The sequence below is a fragment of the Rosa rugosa genome, assembly GCF_958449725.1.
Source record: "Rosa rugosa chromosome 2 unlocalized genomic scaffold, drRosRugo1.1 SUPER_2_unloc_1, whole genome shotgun sequence".
NCBI classification, from domain to species: Eukaryota; Viridiplantae; Streptophyta; class Magnoliopsida; order Rosales; family Rosaceae; genus Rosa; species Rosa rugosa.
Genome location: NW_026908904.1, coordinates 1 through 20,530, shown reverse-complemented (window position 1 = coordinate 20,530; position 20,530 = coordinate 1). Strand labels below are relative to the sequence as shown.

The 20,530-nt window shown below is 38.7% G+C and overlaps 4 protein-coding genes and 1 pseudogene across 4 annotated transcripts; all 5 read left to right on the top strand.

Annotated features, from left to right (window-relative positions):
- The first annotated feature begins 4,002 nt into the window (after nucleotides 1-4,002).
- Nucleotides 4,003-4,584, top strand: LOC133724118 (uncharacterized). The gene is made up of 3 exons (XM_062150869.1): nucleotides 4,003-4,117; nucleotides 4,218-4,324; nucleotides 4,411-4,584. Exons 1-3 carry the CDS (start codon nucleotides 4,003-4,005, stop codon nucleotides 4,582-4,584), a joined length of 396 nt encoding a protein of 131 aa, XP_062006853.1.
- Nucleotides 4,585-7,910: 3,326 nt separating this feature from the next.
- On the top strand, nucleotides 7,911-8,683 carry LOC133724117 (uncharacterized). Its single transcript, XM_062150867.1, has 3 exons — nucleotides 7,911-7,998; nucleotides 8,102-8,273; nucleotides 8,356-8,683. The coding sequence occupies exons 1-3, from the start codon at nucleotides 7,911-7,913 to the stop codon at nucleotides 8,681-8,683; spliced, it is 588 nt and encodes a 195-aa protein (XP_062006851.1).
- Nucleotides 8,684-9,226: 543 nt separating this feature from the next.
- Nucleotides 9,227-12,916, top strand: LOC133724113 (putative F-box/LRR-repeat protein 23). The gene is made up of 3 exons (XM_062150865.1): nucleotides 9,227-9,627; nucleotides 9,963-10,862; nucleotides 11,907-12,916. The coding sequence occupies exons 1-3, from the start codon at nucleotides 9,317-9,319 to the stop codon at nucleotides 12,478-12,480; spliced, it is 1,785 nt and encodes a 594-aa protein (XP_062006849.1). The 5' UTR covers nucleotides 9,227-9,316; the 3' UTR covers nucleotides 12,481-12,916.
- A 523-nt stretch (nucleotides 12,917-13,439) lies between these two features.
- LOC133724116 (putative F-box/LRR-repeat protein 23) lies at nucleotides 13,440-16,753 on the top strand (annotated as a pseudogene).
- Nucleotides 16,754-19,098: 2,345 nt separating this feature from the next.
- LOC133724115 (F-box protein SKIP19-like) lies at nucleotides 19,099-19,481 on the top strand (the record flags this gene model as incomplete). Its single annotated transcript, XM_062150866.1, has 1 exon — nucleotides 19,099-19,481. A coding segment is annotated over exon 1 (383 nt), but the record flags the coding sequence as incomplete, so codon positions are not given.
- Nucleotides 19,482-20,530: the final 1,049 nt, after the last annotated feature.

Genomic DNA, 20,530 nt, shown 5'->3' with positions numbered 1-20,530 from the left:
CTGGCATTTGGGTAATCCTACGGGGTCTGGTACTAGTATGAAGACTATGTGACAGTCCAAAGTATGTGCTGGTATGTACACTCCTTATTAAGACATTCATGAGTTCATGAGTAACAATGAATGATGAGACTGAGAATGAAGGTGTCAGGATGTAACTATAAATGATGAGATTGAGAATGAAGGCTTGATATAGTTGCAAGTGTTTTGTAGGATAAAATGAAAATTAAGTATTATCTCCAATGGTAATTTTGTATTAGAGTATATGTCACGCCCCGAATTTTGAATAATAAGTTCAAATCCGAAACATGAATTAAACCACTTAATCAAATAAACGTTCTGAATTTTTTTCTCAAAACAACCTCACCACACGATACACAAACTTCAAATCTCGAACCTCGAGTTCATTATTACAATTCACTCTCACAAGAAATATTGTAAAGCTCTAAATGAGCATAACACACCTCACCGGCTCACAAAGCAATTCAGATTGACACAATTGCAGCTACTCTACGCAGCTCGATCTCCGTCCTGATTCTCTTGACCTGTAGGATTACCCGCTACACAATTTGAATAGTGTACCGGGATTGCAACAACACAAACCCGGTAAGCTTTTGACAGCCCGTATGAGTAAACAAGGAATTGCACGACTTTAAAGAACAAATCAATTTAAGTGATTCTTAGTATAAAAATTGAAGTGCACAACGTCACTTCAAACATCAATCAACTCACATCTCACCATGACCATCCAAACAACTAAACTTTCCCTTTCCAATATATACTCAAGGGTATATGATAGTTATAGAAACCCCTCCACGCAGCATGTCATACTCAAAGACACATAAAAACTTGAGGTTATCCCTCAAACAGTATGATGGCAGACAGACTAGAGCTCTAACTGAATCGTAACCTGTCACCTTGGCCAAGGTTCAATCTTACGATAATACGTGTCATAATCATCGACACACGATGAAGACACCTGCCACTATCATCGACGCACGATGAAAACACTTGCCACAATCATCGACCCACGATGAAAATACTTGGCACTTTCATCGACACACGATGAGAACACTTGCCACAATCATCGACACACGATGAAAATACTTGGCACTTTCATCGACACACGATGAGAACACTTGCCACAATCATTGACACACGATGAAAATACTGGGCACTTTCATCGACACACGATGAGAACACTTGCCACAATCATCGACACACGATGAGAATACTTGACACCATCATCGACACACGATGAGAACACTTGACACTAACATATAATTCGTCTACACATTTCAACTATCGCACTTTACTCAACTACTCTTTATCACGAACAACTCAATACATCACACAATGTCATAACTTTCAATATATATTTCACGTAAATATATATATATATATACGTAATCACCTACACAAGAGTGACTACTAATACCATCTATAGTTCACATGCAATAAAAACAAGAAATTCATTTTTATACTTAAATTCATTTTCCTTACCTGTGAGTAGTAGCCTTATGAACCGTAGTCGATCAAGTTCATATTATTTCAAAACAAATCTTTATTTTCTTAAAACAATTTTCCACACCTTTATAATTCAATATAAATCACTAAATTTCGGTTCATGAAGGAACCATGTGCGATTTTACTCACCTCGATATTCCCGCTGCGTCTTCAATTCAACACAATACACACCAAAACCGCTCACCCAAGGAAGACCGTCAATCACCTAATCAAACATGACCTTAACTTAGCCAACAACTCAAAAACATACTCAAACAACAATCCAACGGTCGGATCAAAATTAAATGATGATCCAACGGTCGGATCCTCACGGATCGCCTTTAGGATCACCCTCCAAAAATCATCACGAAGATCCAACGGTCGGATCTTCCTGAATCGTCCTTACTAACATCTTCACAAATTTATACGAAAATCCGACGGACGGATTCTCACGAATCGCCTCCCTAATCACTGTTTTGCATTTATACGAAGATCCAACGGTCGGATCTTCGCCCATGACCACACAAAGCCACTGGAACAGTCATAAGATCATCATATCAAAACTACAAGTCCATCTGACGGTCCTAACTTCACAGATCACAAATCTAACGATCGAAATCGATCGAAACTTAAAAATTCATAACTTAATCATACGATATCCAAAAATTGCGTATAATATATCGAAATGATCGTATTGAAATATAGAATCTAAAAATGCACAGAAACTATATTTTTGACCCCCGGAGGTGGCCGGAAAAGGGACGCCGGAGTTAGGGCAGAGCCGCCGCCGACCACCGCCAATGGTGTCGGGGCCGGGCTGCTCCTCTTCCTCTCATCATGCTTAACAACTTTCATAACTATCATGTAAGCTGAAAATGACCGGAAGTGGTTGAAATTACCTAAAACAGTCGAGGTGGCCGGAAAATTTCCAGAATCCGGCGAAATTTGCAGAATCCGGCAAGGCTTGATTTCGACGTCAAAACTTCAATTTCAGGCTTCGATCCCTTCTAGAGAGTTGTTAAGAACATCAAGGAGAACTCACTGGTTCAAGAATCAATCAAAACGATGCACTACAGCTCGAGATATACCGATCGAAAGATTTTCGTTTCGGATTGAAAACTTACCGAGCTCCGACGAACGTGAAACCGGTCACTCTAGGTGCAATCCTCCTAGTATGATGATCAGCAGGTTGAGGGGAGTTCATGGAGCCAAGGATCGGAAGTTTTGGTGGCCGGAGCTAGGAGAAAACCGGCGTTGACCAAAATCGAGCTTAAATCGAAACCGGGCCGCCGCCGCCGCTAGGGGCCGTGCCGCCGTGCAAGGCTGCCACAGACAGGTGCGCAAGGACCATACGAAGCCAATGGAAGAAGTTTGGTGAGGATCGGTGGCCGGAGGAGGAAGAAATAGCCGGAAGAAAATCGAAGGCGATTTCCGGTCGGGGGAGGGGCTGCAGCTCCGAGCTTCCATTTTTGGAAATTCTGAAAATATTTTCGGAAATTTCCGAAAATGGAAGCTTTATACTAATTTGGAAACATTTTCAAAAAATCATAACTAATTCATACGAACTTCGATTTTTGCGTTCCGCATATGCACGCGATCGTGTCGGCGAGCTCTACAACTTTCATGAATGAAGTTTTCCCAAATTTTGAACGTATAAAAAGTCGACTTTCGCGAGCCCCTAAATAACGTTCGTTTTCGAAAATTAATCGTTCGAACTAATTCCACAACTTCTCCGAGCCTCGTACTCGCTCCCACTATCGTGAAATCATTTCTAAAAAATCCACGGAATTTAATTTGGATTTTTCGGGGTATTACAGGCTCTAATTAACTCCTATTAATACCAGCGTACTAAAGCTAAGATAGCATTGGTCTCAATCGTATGCATTGCAGATTTGTAGTTGCAGGTCCATCTCTGTCACTTTTTTTTTGTATGTTTGTTAATTGTACTTCTTATCCGGTCAGGTAGGATCCTATGTATATTTGAAAAACATTGTTGTTATTGAGATACTTGTTCTTCAGACTATATAGATATACCGCTATACACACACACACACACATAATAATAATATATAATCTCAAAAGAAACACTATTTAAATTGTGATAATCAGTAAAAACAGGTTATTTTTTATTTTGTTTTTTGAACAATTTGAAAGGTAGAATGTGTAGTACTTTTTAGTATTATTCCTGTCATCTTCAGCTTTGAAAAGTATATATACTACCAGATCTGTGTGTCCTTATACTTTTTCCATGAAACTCTAGAGCTTGTTGTCTGCACCGTGGATATATATCGACTAGATTTTGAATAAGATTTCCACCATATACATGTTCTAAATGAGAACTATCTAGCGCTTTCTCTTAGCCAAAATCTGTGAACAGCTCGTCTGTGCTCATTTAGTACACGTATGAAACAATTTTCGAAGAGCACGTACTCAAGAAGGGGCATATGACAGTGTCATATATTTGGATTTTTTTTATCTTCGCAGAGTATCAGGATCAAAATGCGTTTGAGAAAACCAATCAAGCTAGAGAAGGGGACAATCACTCTTGCTTTTCCATTCAAGGAAGGCATTATGATTGGGGTTGATTCTAGAATCACGCGGAAACAAACTATAGGTAAGTAAACTCAAAAAAATTTCTTTGTTTTCAAGTATACTCACCATAAGTTTGCACTTGTATACTTAAAATCCTATCTCATTATATTTCTTATTTTCAGTTTCAGACAAGAAGCAGAAGTTTTTTGAAATATCATCTAACATATTTTGTACAATGATGGGGAGAGTTCATGTCTTGGAAAACATGGCCCTATATGTGCAGCAAAAGGTAAAGGCACTTATGATTGTCCAGCTCTAGAATTTGACTTAAATTTTGAACAAAAACAAACCAAGTACTGGCTTGATACAATACAGGTAAAGAGCGAAGAACGTCTTCGCTGTGCACCTGCAACAGTTTCATATGCAGCAGAAAAGGCGCTTGAACATTTAGAGTACGAATTCAGTGACTGTGAATATATGGAGGATGAAGAGGAATTAATATTTGGCACTATCATCGCTGGATGGCAAAAAACAACGGTAACCAACTGAATTAAGAGTCTCAGTTTGTTCATTAATTTGTAATTGTCACGCCCCGAATTTTGAATAACAAATTCAAATCCGAAACATGAATAATAATTATTACAATAACGTTCTGAATTTTTTTTTTTTTCAAAACAAACACACCTCACACCACCCAATATTACATAACCAAATCCTCAAGGAGTTTATTGATTTCAGCACACTCTCTCCAAATATAAATGTAGCTCAATGAGCATAACACACCTCACAAAAGAAAGTCAGATTCACACAAATGCAGCTACTCTACGCAGCTCGATCACCTTCCTGATTTTCCTGACCTGTAGGATTACCCGCTACACCGTTTGAATAGTGTACCGGGATTGCAACAATACAAACCCGGTAAGCTTTTTGCAAAGCTCGTATGAGTAAATGAAAGGATTGCACGATTTAAAGTAACCAAATCAACTCAAGCATAAATTCAACTCAAGTATTTTCTTTGCATCATAATTGAAGTGTACAACGTCACTTCAAGCATCAATAAACTCACATCTCACAATGACTACTCAAAAACAAACAACTTCTTACTCAATATATACTCACAGGCTTATGATTTATTTATATAAATCATCCCATGCAATATATTATACTTACAGGCTTATGATTAATTATATTAATCACTCCATTCAGTATATCATACTTACAGGCTTATGATTAATTATATTAATCACCCCATTCAATATGTCATACCCAAGGGCATATGATAACTCGTTTATCCCCCAAGCAGTATGATGTACTCAAGGGCATACGATAACTCAAGGTTATCCCCCTAGCAGTATAGTGTACTCAAGGGCATACGATAACTCAAGGTTATCCCCCAAGCAGTACAAAGGCAGACAGACTAAAGCTCTAACTGAATCGTAGAGTGTCACCTTGGCCAAGGTTCACCCTTACGAAAATATTTGCCTCAAATCACTTGACTCCTCATTTAACTCATCTCAACGACTCAACTATAGCACTTTACTCAATTTCTCTTTATCACACTCAACTCAACCTATAAGATAAATTATATCTTCTAGAGAGTAATGCTCGAATTGTAAATCAATCGCATCAATTCCACACTTCACCAAATACCACACATCCAATATATATTCCACGTAAATATATATATACGTAGTCACCCACACAAGAATGACCACTAATACCAACTATAGTTCACATGCATTAAAATCAGGAAATTCATTTTTATAGTTTAAATACATTTTACTTACCTATGGACCGTAGTTGAGCAAGTCCATATAATTTAAAACAAATATTTATTTTCATAAAACAATTTCCCAATTAAATAAAATCACCGAATTTCGGTTCGTGAATGAACCATGTGCGATTTACTCACCTTGATATTCCTGCTGCGTCTTCAATTCAACACAATACACACCAAAACCGCTCACCCAAGGGAGACCGTCAATCACCTAATCACACATGACCTTAACTTAGCCAATAACTCAAAAACATATTCAAACGACAATCCAACGGTCGGATCGAAATTAAATGATGATCCAACGGTCGGATCCTCACGGATCACCCTCCAAAAATCATCACGAAGATCCAACGGTCGGATCTTCCTGAATCGTCCTTACTAACATCTTCACAAATTTATACGAAAATCCGACGGACGGATTCTCACGAATCGCCTCCTTAATCACTGTTTTGCATTTATACGAAGATCCAACGGTCGGATCTTCGCCCATGACCACACAAAGCCACTGGAACAGTCATAAGATCATCATATCAAAACTACAAGTCCATCTGACGGTCCTAACTTCACAGATCACAAATCTAACGATCGAAATCGATCGAAACTTAAAAATTCATAACTTAATCATACGATATCCAAAAATTGCGTATAATATATCGAAATGATCGTATTGAAATATAGAATCTAAAAATGCACAGAAACTATATTTTTGACCCCCGGAGGTGGCCGGAAAAGGGACGCCGGAGTTAGGGCAGAGCCGCCGCCGACCACCGCCAATGGTGTCGGGGCCGGGCTGCTCCTCTTCCTCTCATCATGCTTAACAACTTTCATAACTATCATGTAAGCTGAAAATGACCGGAAGTGGTTGAAATTACCTAAAACAGTCGAGGTGGCCGGAAAATTTCCAGAATCCGGCGAAATTTGCAGAATCCGGCAAGGCTTGATTTCGACGTCAAAACTTCAATTTCAGGCTTCGATCCCTTCTAGAGAGTTGTTAAGAACATCAAGGAGAACTCACTGGTTCAAGAATCAATCAAAACGATGCACTACAGCTCGAGATATACCGATCGAAAGATTTTCGTTTCGGATTGAAAACTTACCGAGCTCCGACGAACGTGAAACCGGTCACTCTAGGTGCAATCCTCCTAGTATGATGATCAGCAGGTTGAGGGGAGTTCATGGAGCCAAGGATCGGAAGTTTTGGTGGCCGGAGCTAGGAGAAAACCGGCGTTGACCAAAATCGAGCTTAAATCGAAACCGGGCCGCCGCCGCCGCTAGGGGCCGTGCCGCCGTGCAAGGCTGCCACAGACAGGTGCGCAAGGACCATACGAAGCCAATGGAAGAAGTTTGGTGAGGATCGGTGGCCGGAGGAGGAAGAAATAGCCGGAAGAAAATCGAAGGCGATTTCCGGTCGGGGGAGGGGCTGCAGCTCCGAGCTTCCATTTTTGGAAATTCTGAAAATATTTTCGGAAATTTCCGAAAATGGAAGCTTTATACTAATTTGGAAACATTTTCAAAAAATCATAACTAATTCATACGAACTTCGATTTTTGCGTTCCGCATATGCACGCGATCGTGTCGGCGAGCTCTACAACTTTCATGAATGAAGTTTTCCCAAATTTTGAACGTATAAAAAGTCGACTTTCGCGAGCCCCTAAATAACGTTCGTTTTCGAATAAAACTTGTTTGAACTAATTCCACAACTTCTCCGAGCCTCGTACTCGCTCCCACTATCGTGAAATCATTTCTAAAAAATCCACGGAATTTAATTTGGATTTTTCGGGGTATTACAGTAATGATTTACCTTTTAGCCTTTTTTGGTGCAGGGTTTTGAACTTTATAGTGTTAACCTGGATGGCAACAGGGCTTGGAAGACAGACTGTAAAAGTTTAAGTTCAACAATACTAGGATCTGGTGCTAAATATGCTGGGCGTGTTATGGACTCAGTGTAAGTTTTTCTTCAAATGTACGCACACAAACACTTCAGTTTCACTGGTTAGCCGGCCTATGCATATAAGAATAGCAATTGCCTGCGATAATGAAGTTCGATCGATTCTACTAACGTGGGCTGCTTTTATATGCTAGTAACAACTTCTACGACATGTCTAGTGAAGGTGCTGCCGACTTTGCCCTAAAAGCACTTTTTATGTCAACCTTTTATGATAAGTGGTGTGGAGGGACTCTACATGGTAACAGATCTAGCCTGTATCTTCTCTTTAAATCGGATAAACATATGAATTCACCCCTCACATTTTTTCACCATCTTTTTCTTGGTTTTGTGTTTCCATCCAGTTTATCATGTGCATGAAAATGGATATCAAGAGAAACGCAGCCTCGATGCTTTAGAAGTCTACTCGCGATATTACAACATTTACGACCTTTACACATATGAACCAATGACGTTTTTGTTGCTGTATTCTACAGATTACCAACCCATTGCTGGCGATGATCTCATAAACCTCGGGTAAATATAAATCATAATCTTTCTTCCCACCGTTTAGACTTGTTAATTCATTGAATATCATCCTCATTTTTAATTTTAACAGATCAGATGAAGGGCTAGTGGCAGCTCATCTTGTAGCAAAGAAGCGAGACTTTAACATCCACCGCCTCGTGTTCAACTCTGAGAATGAGGCTTCAACAGCATACGAAGCTATTGCTAAAGTTGAGCCTAGAGGTGCATCTAGGTTCCCGCGTCTGCAAAATTTTCGTCTTTGTGAATTAAAAATAAAGAGTAAAAGAGTTCCAGTATATGTCCAAAAAAGCTCAAGCGAATTGTTGCAAAGCATATGCGAATTGCCTCCAGCTCCAGAGACCAACCAATGTTGGCTGCCACGCATAATCAGATTGCCTTCATGTTTCGGGTGTGCATGAGATACATTAGCTATCTACCATATTTGAATAGCCACCTGCCCACTTAATTTCTGATATCCATCCTCGATCAAAGATGGATATCAGGAGGTGCGCAAGTGGCTATTAAAAAAGCAGTACTGTTGGAATGATATTTGTGTAACATGGTCAAAATTAATTTAAAATCTTAGATTTCAAATTTTGTCCGAGTTGTGCATGCTAAATTGCTAATTAAAATTTCAGGCATTACTTAATCTCGACAACAAAACCATTCGAGTCTCATAGCCGTTCACACTCTAAGCTTCTCTTAACTCAGTACTATTTGGTCGTACCATTTGGTCTAGTCTCGTTAGTCTCTCATTTGTAAGTACGTAAAAGGTGATGAGTCGAACTCATGAATAAGTAGTTATTATGATTCTCAGTTATTAATGTGAGAAAGAACAAAAGAATATATATCGAACATTATTTTTTTCTTTCCTTTTTTTTGTTAGTTTCGAGTTTTTGGCTCCGTTTAGGGTTACTTCACTTGCCCAGCATTCCAATATTTCATGTTCTTAAAGAGTAGAGACCGCTCACTCCCTCACTCCTCCATTTTCCCTGAAACAAACCGCTGTAATCCCCAAAACCAAGCCATTCAGAAACCCTCAAACCAAAGCAATGGCCGAATCCGGCCGATGCCGAAGGCGAAACTGGACGGAACTCCCCGACGAGTTAACGGCGGCGATTCTTTCACGGCTGGGAGCGGTGGAGATCCTGGAGAGCGCTCAGAAAGTTTGCATGAAGTGGCGCAAAATATCCAAGGAGCCTCTCTTCTGGCGCAAAATCGACATGCGCAACGATGGTGATCTTGATGACTGTGACTACGAGTCCATGTTCAGCCACATCGTTGATCGGAGCTCCGGTAATGTCGTCGATATCAATATCGAGCACTTCAGCACCGACCAACTACTCACCTTTATCACCAGAAGGTACTTCATTTATTCCTATCAAACGCTAGGGCTTTAGAAATTTGAAATATTTTTCGCTCAATTTCGGAGTATTATTATTCTGTGGTGTTTGTTATGTGATGATTAAACTGGTTATAAGGCTTCTATTGATGTAGATTAGTCATAATCTGTGGATGTGTCGATTGCGCACATTTCTTTGGGCATTTGTTCACTGTCATATAGTTCTAAGTACAGAGATATATGTTGGATTTTATGCATTTGAATCTTAAGGAGTTATTATGTTGATTTAGAGTTTTGCAGGCGGATTTTCTGTTTTTGTGCAACAGCTAACATGTGTATGTAATACTTGTCGATAGTGCGAGTACAGTCAGGCGCATCCGACTATTTTCTTGCGATGAGGTGTCAGATGAGGGATTGAGTAGAATGGCTTCGAAACTGCGGTTGTTGGAGGAACTTGACATTTCATTGTGCGCTGGTATCTCACATGAAGCTGTAAAAGCGGTTGGGCGCTCTTGCCCTCTTTTGAAGTCATTCAAATTCAACAAGGAGTGGTGCAGATTCTCTGATGATGAGTCTGACTCTGATGAGTATGGGTCTGACTTTGATGTGCATGACTTTGATGATAGTGATGACGATTATGCACATGCTCCTTTTGCTCGTGCTCCTGTTGTTCATGCTCCTGTTGCTCATGCTCGTGTTAGAAAAGATGACAATGTAGATGCACTTGCTATAGCAGGAACGATGCAAGATTTACACCACCTCCAGCTTTATGGGAATAAGCTTACAAATGATGGCTTGAGAAAAATTCTTGATTGTTGTCCTCATCTTGAGTCACTTGATCTGCGCCTTTGCTTCAATCTCAATATGGGGATAGATTTAGAAACAAGATGTGCTGAACGGATTAAAAGGTTGTGGCTTCCCCATGATTCCATAGAGGGAAAAGAATTTACCGCTAGATCAGATGGGTACTGCTTTAAATGGGTTGAACTCCCAGATAACATTACTATGTCGATACTGTCACGGCTTGGAACAATTGATATCCTGGAGAGTGCTCAGAAGGTATGCATGAAGTGGCGCAAAATCTGCAAGGAACTGAAGTGGAACACCATAGACATGCGCAATGATAGTGCTCCTGACATTACCTTCGACTTAGAGAAGATGTGCCGCCATGTTGTGGATCTTAGTTGTGGTAATTTGGTTGATGTGAATGTTGAGGACTTTATCTCGGATGAGCTCCTAGAGTATATCACTGATAGGTATGTAGTTTGCTGCTTTTATTATTGTTTTGGTTTCTTAGTATTAAGCTGCAAGTCGGACATGGAATTTTATTTATCTAGTTTCATAGTTTGTATAGGTTTAAATGTTTAATTAATAAGTTTACTAGGAGGTGCTATTCTAGATATTCTTCACTGTGTTTGTGTGTGCAATATTTCATTGCAGATGGATTTGTGCATTTAGGTGAGTGGATCACTAAAAGTGGATTCCATTTGTAATGATTAAACTGGTGGAATGGCATATATTTGGTATGATTCATTAGACGTCTTATCAACTTGTGAAAGAGTTAGAGGTGATCAATTCTGTGGAGGTGTAAATGGCATGATTTAGAAGAAGATAAAAAAAAAAATCAGGAAATATTTTGTAATAGGACTACTAACCTCTGAAGTCATCCCTGTATCCTTCTATATTAAAGTAATATAGTATATATGAAGTGAATCATATCGAAAGGACTTAATTCTTACTGTTGAGGGAAAGCTTAATGTTTTTAAGAGGGAGCCCAGTTTGAAAAGAAAATAGCAAATAATATATTGTCTATGTTCATTATTAATTATTTGGTATTCTCTTTTTGAACCCGGTTCCTTCTTAAATCTGTAGGATGCTCCAAAGTTTTTGAAGGAATGTGATTGAATCTGAAAGATGCAAGAAATAATTTTTGCAATGAGCTGTTACCCATTGTATCCTGTTTTTGTTTGTGGTTAATTGGTTATTATTTACCTCTAGAATATATATTTTTTGCTGTTAAGTTAATTAGTTATTGTCTTTGATCCTCTCTAGCGAAAGTGCTGGGAGAAGTGTTACAGAACTTGAAATAGATAGCACATGAAAACAGAGTATCCCTCCCTGTAAACTCATAAGACATTGTGGACTGTAGATCTTCTAGGATGTCCTAGAGCTTCTGTTTTCTTTGATATTGTTCCCCACACCCACACACATGTACATATATCTTTGAATTTATGTCAGTTCAGTATGTGTATTTCTGCCTTGTTGCAACTGGTTTACACATTCCTCTTCAACTTTTGTAGTTCGAGTGGAATCAGACGCCTGCGACTTGTGTGTTCTTATTACATATCAGATGAGGGATTGATTGAAGTTGCATCAAAACTTCCGCTGTTAGAGGATCTTGACATCTCATTATGCGGAAATCTGTCTCATAAACCTGTGAAAGTGCTTGGGCACTCTTGCCGTCTTTTGAAATCATTCAAATTGAATAAAGAATGGCACAAATATTCAGACAACTTCTTTGAAGAGATTATTGATGATGAAGGTCCTTGGAGTAAAGATGACGATGCACTTGCTATTGCAGGAACGATGCATGGTTTATACCACCTGCAGCTTTTTGGGAATCAGCTGACCAATGATGGCTTAAAGGCAATTCTTGATGGTTGTCCTCATCTTGAGTCACTAGATCTTCGCTATTGTTTCAACCTTAATCTGGAGGGAGATTTGGGAAGAAGATGCACTGAACAAATTAAAAGATTGTTGCTTCCCAAAGATTCAATTGCTGGATATGGATTTCTGCCTTCTACCGATTGGCAAGCTCCCAGATCACCCAAATATAATGGAGGTTGGGGCTGGGACCCTTTTGATGATTATTGATATGCTTTTCTCTTGGTTATGAGGATTGTGAATTGTCATGTGGGATTGATGAAGTGACACCCTCTAGCTGCTGAAATACCTGGGAGAATTAATTTAAAGGGGAAAAGAAACTTCATCAATCCAACTGGTTTAGACCTCCTCTTCGACAGGCGTAGTTCTGGGATGGTATTTCAAGACCTTTTGAATTTTGTGGTTACAGCTGTGGCTGTAGGCACTTTCCTTGGGAAGGAAATGAGACCTGTGTTTTCTTTAGTGCTGATTCCTTTTGTAGTTTTCTGTCATCTCTTCCTTGGATGCTTTGCAGACTGTTTAATGTTAAGTTTTCTATTCCATCATGAAAGATTTAACTAGATTTCATATAATTTGGCATATTTAGCTTTTAGACGTTGCCTGTATATTTAGTTTATTCTGGATGATGAAATGTTTTATGTCTACAGTTCTATTGGTGACATATACTCTTATGCTCATTAGTCATGACTAAATCTGTTCTGTTTTGTTCTCTGAATATCTACCAGTTCAAGCCCCAAATGATATAGCTTTATAAAATAACTATGCTTTTGATTTTTAATTTTTGAAGAACAGTGATAATTCTTGTTTGTTTCTTTTACTAATTTTGAATTGTTTGCTAATATTGATAATCTCTGTTTGAGATTTCATCGCACTAAATTTTTTAAATTTTTGAAGAGTAGTGTTAATTTTTCTTTTTTTCTTACTAATTTTCATTATTTGCTAATAGTTTTAATCTCTGTTCGAGATTTTTTTTGGAATAATCTCTGCTCAGGATTTTATCCCACTGAGTTTGACTCAATTATAATTTATTGAGAAATCAAATTTTTTCTTCTTTCTTTTTTCTCAACCAAATAAAAGAATTTTGGCGGAGCAGGCCTCTCAGTTAGACTGGGTTTCAAACTCCTTTAGAAAAAAATTTAAAAAAAAAAGAACTTTGGCGCCAAAAGCCCATGGGCCTAGAAGAAACCAAAGTAGTCCTGCCCAACACTCCAAAGTCCAAACACAGCATTCAAAACGTCTCACCCGCTCAATCCTCCTCCATTTCACAACTGAAACTCTCAAAACCAAACAGTGAAACCCTAAACCCCACAATCACAAATTCACAATGGCCAAATCCTCCCGAAGACGCAAGAGAATCTGCCGAAACTGGACGGAGCTCCCTGAGAAAGCTATGGCGTCGATACTCTCACGGATCGACGGAGCTCCCTGAGAAAGCTACGGCGTCGATACTCTCACGGCTCGGAGCGATCGAGATCCTGGAGAGCGCTCAGAAAGTGTGCATGAAATGGCGCAAACTCTGCAAGGACCCTTTCATGTGGAGCAAGATTGACATGCGAAACGATGGTGAGATTAACTATGACTTGGAGGAGATGTACGTGCCGCCACGCCGTTGATCGGAGCTCCGGTTATCTTGTTGATATTAACATCGAGTACATCGGCACCGATGAGCTGCTCGAATACGTCACTGAAAGGTACTAATCTTTTTGTTGGATATTGTGATTTATGTCTGGAGAGCAGTTCAATTTATCTATGTATCATGTATGATGTTGATTTTCCGGAGTTGTTCTTCATTCTCTGTTATAAATTGTAAAACCATGGAATGGGGGTCTGGTGATTTAACTGGGTAAAACTACTTTCTTTCTCATTCGCAAAGTGTTAATGTCCGCAGTGTCACCTGTCATGTATTGGTTAAACTGGTTACATAAGGCAGCCATTGTTTTTTTGAGTAAAATGACTCCACCGTTACATTTATACTTAAAAGATGTTTGAGGTTTGAATTTGACCCATTTCGAAGCCATACCTGTAAAAACCTCTAATTTTACAATGTTATATGTGTATTGGACAGTTTTATCTGTGGTTTGTTTTCTATGAATACAGAAGTTGTAATGTTGTAAGGCTGCAGATAATGGGGGATATAGTCTAATGTCATTCAAAGCATGCATATTTACTGTTTATATATATGGGGGTAGGGTTCATCTAGTCACTCGGTCACCAAGGGATATTTCTGTGAGCATTTGTTCTCTCTGATATCATTCAAAGCACGTGAATATTTACATTCATTTGCATCTAGGGTAGTGTTCACGTGGTCACTTTTGGATTTAATATCAAGATTGAGATTAAATGATTATATGTGTAATAATCTAACTCTTGATATTAAAGTCCAATGATAAGTGTTTACGTTTAATATTATGTTGATGTTGAATTTCTTAGACTTCATTTATGTATGTTTAACAACTTACATAGTTATCTAACGCCTTTCTTAGTTCGCGTGGAATCAGACGCCTCCGCCTATTATATTGTGATGACATATCTGATGGGGGATTGAGTAAAGTGGCTTCAAAACTTCCGTTGTACGTTGGAGGAACTTGACATTTCTCTATGTCAGAATATCTCGCATAAAGCTGTGGAAATGGTTGGGAGCTCTTGCCCTCTTTTGAAATCATTCAAGTTCAACAAAGAGTGGTGTCAGTTCTCACATGATGGACGTGGACCTTATGAGTTTCATTTCAGTAATCATTATCCACGTATTCTTAAAGCTTACCGGAAAAGAAATCAAGTAACTTTTCATGGGATTTTAGATTACGATGCAGAGGCACTTGCTATAGCAGGAACCATGCATGGTTTACGACACCTCCAGCTTTTTGGGAATAAGTTGACAGATGATGGCTTGAGAAGTATTCTTGATTGTTGTCCTGATCTTGGCTCACTTGATCTGCGCCATTGTTTCATTCTTAATATGGAGGGAGATTTGAGAAGAATATGTGATGAACGAATTGAGAAATTGTGGCTTCCCCATGATTCCACTGAGGGCAAAGAATTTGTTGCTAGATCTGAAGCTTATTGCTTTAAATGGACAGAACTCTCAGACGATGTTACAGCGTTGATACTGTCTTAGCTGGGAGGGATTGACATCCTCACCTCCGCTCAGAAGGTCTGTTCGAAGTGGTTCTGAATCTGCAAGGACCTGCTTATGTGGCGCACCATTGACATGTGCAATAATTTTGATATTAACAACTACAAGCCCTTCTTCTTCCATGAGTTGTGCGAACATGCAATTGAACGTAGCTGTGGTAAGATGGTCGATATCAATGTTGAGAACTTTGGAACCAATGACGTCCTTAAATATCATATCGCTGAGAGGTATTTCATTATCACCGGTTTTGGATTATTAATAATAATGATAAGTCTGTAGTACTACATTTTAACATGATTCTGGGGAAGTCTGTTACTTTATTTTTAGTTGTTTGGTCTAGATGTTGCTGAATGTTTGATTGGTCTTGCTTAGTATTCTCCTTATGTTGATTGGCTGTTAACAATTACTACTAAACTGAATTTGCCTCAAATTCTAATTAAAATTTTTTCTTGGATAGCTTAGAAAGAAGTTGTGCTCTGGGGTTCAATCTAAAAGACATTTTAACTGCTAAAGTGTATTAGAAATTTGAAATTACATCAGCATGTTAAAAGATGAATGTACAATGCTTCAGTGTTTATTTCCTTATCGAAAAGTTTTTGCGGTAGGCATGAGTAACTCATTCACATCATACATAGGTATAAATATCCTCCGCAATGTTGACAAACTTTTAAATTTTTTCCATCTCGTGTGTAATTCTTTGGAATTAAAACTGATATATTCATTTCTGAACTTGCAACAGTTCTACTGGACTCAAACGCCTCAGGTTAGTGACTTCTTGTAGAATAACAGATGAAGGATTTCGTGAAGTGGCTTCAAAATTTCCGCTGTTGGAGGACCTTGACCTTTCAATACATGAGGATATCTCACATGAAACTCTAGCATTGGTTGGACGCTCATGCCCTCTTCTGAAATCATTGAAATTTAACAAAAGGTGGTTTGATGAAGGCCGATATAATAACCGGTACAAGCTTGAGCGGAATGACTGTGCACTTGCTATAGCAGGGACGATGCATGGTTTACACCACCTCATGCTTTTTAGGAATACACTGACTAATAAAGGTTTGTGTGCCATTCTTGATGGTTGTCCTCATCTTGAGTCGCTTGATATGCGCCAGTGTTTTAATCTTAGATTGGGAGGAAAGGTGGGAAGAAGATGCGCTGAGCAAATTAAAGAACTGCGGCTTCCCCATGATTCTGTCGATGACATTGACCCATCATATCAATTTGTCTTTGATCAGTAGGGATTTTGTTCTTGGGATAGAGATGTATTCATGTAGAGTTGGAAACTTTGTGTCCTTTTATGCTTTACATGGTGCTGTTTGTTCAGTAGACAAATGTTAGTTTCACATTTTCCTCATGGTAATATGATCACTACATACATTTATGTTATTACTACAACGATTTAGCTATATGATAATTCCCATTTCTTATTCAATAAAATATATATGATGATGATCTATTTTCTCTATTATATATACATGGCTTCTTTTGTCATTCTCAATTTCTCATGATGACAGTTAAATCATTATTTCTTTGGAGCGATGATAATCATCTTCATTTCAGCCTTGTACCGGAATCTTTGCTATTGTGGTCGTCATCGAGGAAAAATGCCTATATTTTCACTTTGTACTGTCTTAATGATTAGAAAACCATGAATGCATGAAAAAAAAAAACAAACGGTTTATTTGACCGAGTTGTGGATGCTCACACAATATGTCAAATAAAACTGAAAATGGTGATATGAGAGAGTTCAAGTACATGACATCTAAAGAGAGTTCAAGAAACAATTTCTCTTCTCCACGCAGAAGTTTATATAAAGAGCAAAGTGAGTACGAAGGTTGGAAGTTCTGATCGTCATTCGTTTGGTCTCATATGAACTGTGTTGTCGGTCCCGGCAGCAGATTTTGATTTCGTGTTTTTTTTTTTTTTTTATCAAATCAAACAACTCATATAGAGTAACTAGCTTATTGTGAGTCAAACTCACGACCTCCCATTTACAAAAGAAAAATTTATGCCACTACACCAAATGGTACTGGATATTTTGATTTTGTTTTTGGTCCTAATTATGGAGTACATTGATCCCGATTCGGATAATGTCAAAGCCAGTGGGTGAGACCATAACAGTTACAAGTCATAACAGCATAATGAGTAGAAGGTTTTGCATGGTGGCCATTGCTATCCACACCCATTGTGCAAGAAAAGTAACCAAGTCCCTTTGCATTCCTTTTTAAAGGAGGAATCTCCTTGTTTCTGTTGGTTTCTCCGGTGTAGCCTAACAGAATGCAGTAGCCATTGACGGACAAGAAGATGAATTCGGGACCTTGTCAAAGGAAATACACAGCATCAGAGGTACAGATTGAGTTGGTCGGTTTATCCATCTCTGATGCTTAAGTAAGGCTATGTATGTAATTTGATAGAGTAACAGTAAAACATTTAGAAGTTATTACCTTTGTGAAAGTGGTTGAGCTTTATTTATATACTCCCAGCAAGGGAAGGGTTTTTCCATATCTTCGATGTGGGATGCGGTTCCCCAATTTGACAGGTTTTGGGGATGGTTCTGATGCATACCGGGCTGAGTGTTGCTCTGAATCACTCTAGGTGCCGCCCTTTGTGGAGACCACCTGGCTAGGTATTGGTCCGTCCCCTGAACCTGGCATTTGGGTAATCCTACGGGGTCTGGTACTAGTATGAAGATTATGTGACAGTCCAAAGTATGTGCTGGTATGTACACTCCTTATTAAGACATTCATGAGTTCAGTAACAATGAATGATGAGACTGAGAATGAAGGTGTCAGGATGTAACTATATATGATGAGATCGAGAATGAAAGCTTGATATAGTTGCAAGTGTTTTGTAGGATAAAATGAAAATTAAGTATTATCTCCAATGGTAATTTTGTATTAGAGTATACTTTAGTCTTGGTTTAATAAATGAGGTATACGTAAGGTAAATAACATATTTAGTAGAGTGGCAATAGCCGTATTTTAATAAAATCATTAAAAAAAGTAAAGAAATTATTAAAAATTCAGTCAAATTATGATTATTGAATTCATTAAACTAAGTTAAAGTCAGTATATATGGGTTTTAAAAGATTGTATTTAGTTTTTATAATTCTAATGAATTTTGCAGAATTTATGGATTCTATTGCTGGGAGTATATAAATTATGATTATTGAATTCATTAGAATTATAAAAACTAAATACAATCTTTTAAAACCATCTAAATTGAATTCTTTCAGTAATTTATGTTGCTTGTGATATCTTTTAGACAATTGTTTTATTTGATTTCTTTTAGGCGATTGAAATTGGTACCCATCTTTTAGAGATAACACCCCCCTCCATGAGTAATTTTTCAACCAACATGTGCATGGACTGAGAGTGGTTTGTAACTTTGTATTACGAGGGCGTCGAGGGGTGCTAGTTTCAACCCCCTTTTTGATCCCTTTATGTTCAAAAATACAATTGGGGAGAAAAATTGCCTCCCAAATATCTATGGGCCGATTTCTCAAAAAAAAAGAAAAAATATCTATGGGCCGATAGCCCAAAAAAATAAAAAAAACATTGCCCAAATTAGGCATTATCGGGCCCAAAATCACTCAGACCCCCAATTTGAAAGCGAGCACCCGCTCACTTGCTCTCTCATTTCCCAAGAAATACCTTTTGCTCTCCCCGAACACTGAAACCCTAAATCCCGCCATGAGCGTATCCTCTCATGGAACCACCCCTGGACGAAAGAGGATCTCCCGAAACTGGACGGAGCTTCCTGATAATGCTACCGCTTCGATCTCACGGCTCGGAGCGATCGAGATCCTGGAGAGCGCTCAGAAAGTGTGCATGAAATGGCGCAAAGTCTGCAAGGACCCTCTCATCTGGCGCAAGATTGACATGCGCAACGATGGCGATCTCGAAGACATGGACTACGACTTGGAGGAGATGTTCCGCCACGCCGTTAATCGGAGCTCTGGTAATCTGGTCGATATTAACATTGAGTACTTCGGCACCGATGAGCTGCTTGAGTATATCACTGATAGGTATGAACTTGTTTGTGTTGGATGTTTTGATCTGTTTAGAATTTCTTGGTGAGTTTGATTGGATTTTTTGTCTCGGGGTTCCAAATAGTTGGAAGGGGGTTTTCATAGTTGTAGTAGAAAAGAATACTTTGATTGAGGGTTTTCAATAATGTATTCTATTCATCCCACAAAGGGGTATATATACAAGGACAAGAGGAGTAGTCTAACCCTAATAGGAAACAATCATTCCTATAATTACATGATAACCTAAATAAATAAGAATCATAATTACATAAGATTTACAGCTATTCTACACTCCCCCTCAAGTTGGTGCATAGATATCTATCATGCCCAACTTGTCAACTGAGCTGTCGAATATCTTCCTGGACACTCCTTTAGTAAGAACATCAGCTAACTGCTCTTCTGAGTTTACAAATGGAAAACGAATAACCTTTCTGTCAAGATTTTCTTTAATAAAATGACGGTCAACCTCCACATGCTTTGTCCTATCATGCTGAACTGGATTATGTGCAATCTCAATTGCAGCTTTATTATCACAATGCAAATCCATAGGTTGTTTAAGCTTGTAACCTAGATCTTTCAGGACATTACGAATCCATAACATTTCACAGACTCCATGTGCCATACCTCGAAATTCAGCTTCTGCACTTGATCTGGCCACAACTTTCTGTTTCTTGCTACGCCAAGTGACAAGGTTCCCTCCTACAAAAGTGAAGTACCCAGATGTAGAACGCCTGTCAGTTTTATCACCAGCCCAATCTGCATCTGTGTATCCCCCAACTTCCAATTCATCCTTTTTCTCAAATAGTAATCCTTTACCTGGCGCCATCTTCAAATACCTCAAAATCTGAAAAACTGCATCCATATGTTCTTCACTAGGACAATGCATAAACTGACTGACAACACTCACAGCATAAGCAATATCAGGTCTAGTATGTGAAAGATAAATCAACCTTCCTACAAGACGTTGATACCTTCCTTTATCAGTTGGAATTTGATCAGGATAAATGGCAAGTCTGTGATTCATCTCAATGGGTGTCTCAATTGGACTGCAGTCCAGCATCCCCGTTTCAGTAAGTAAGTCAAGAACATACTTC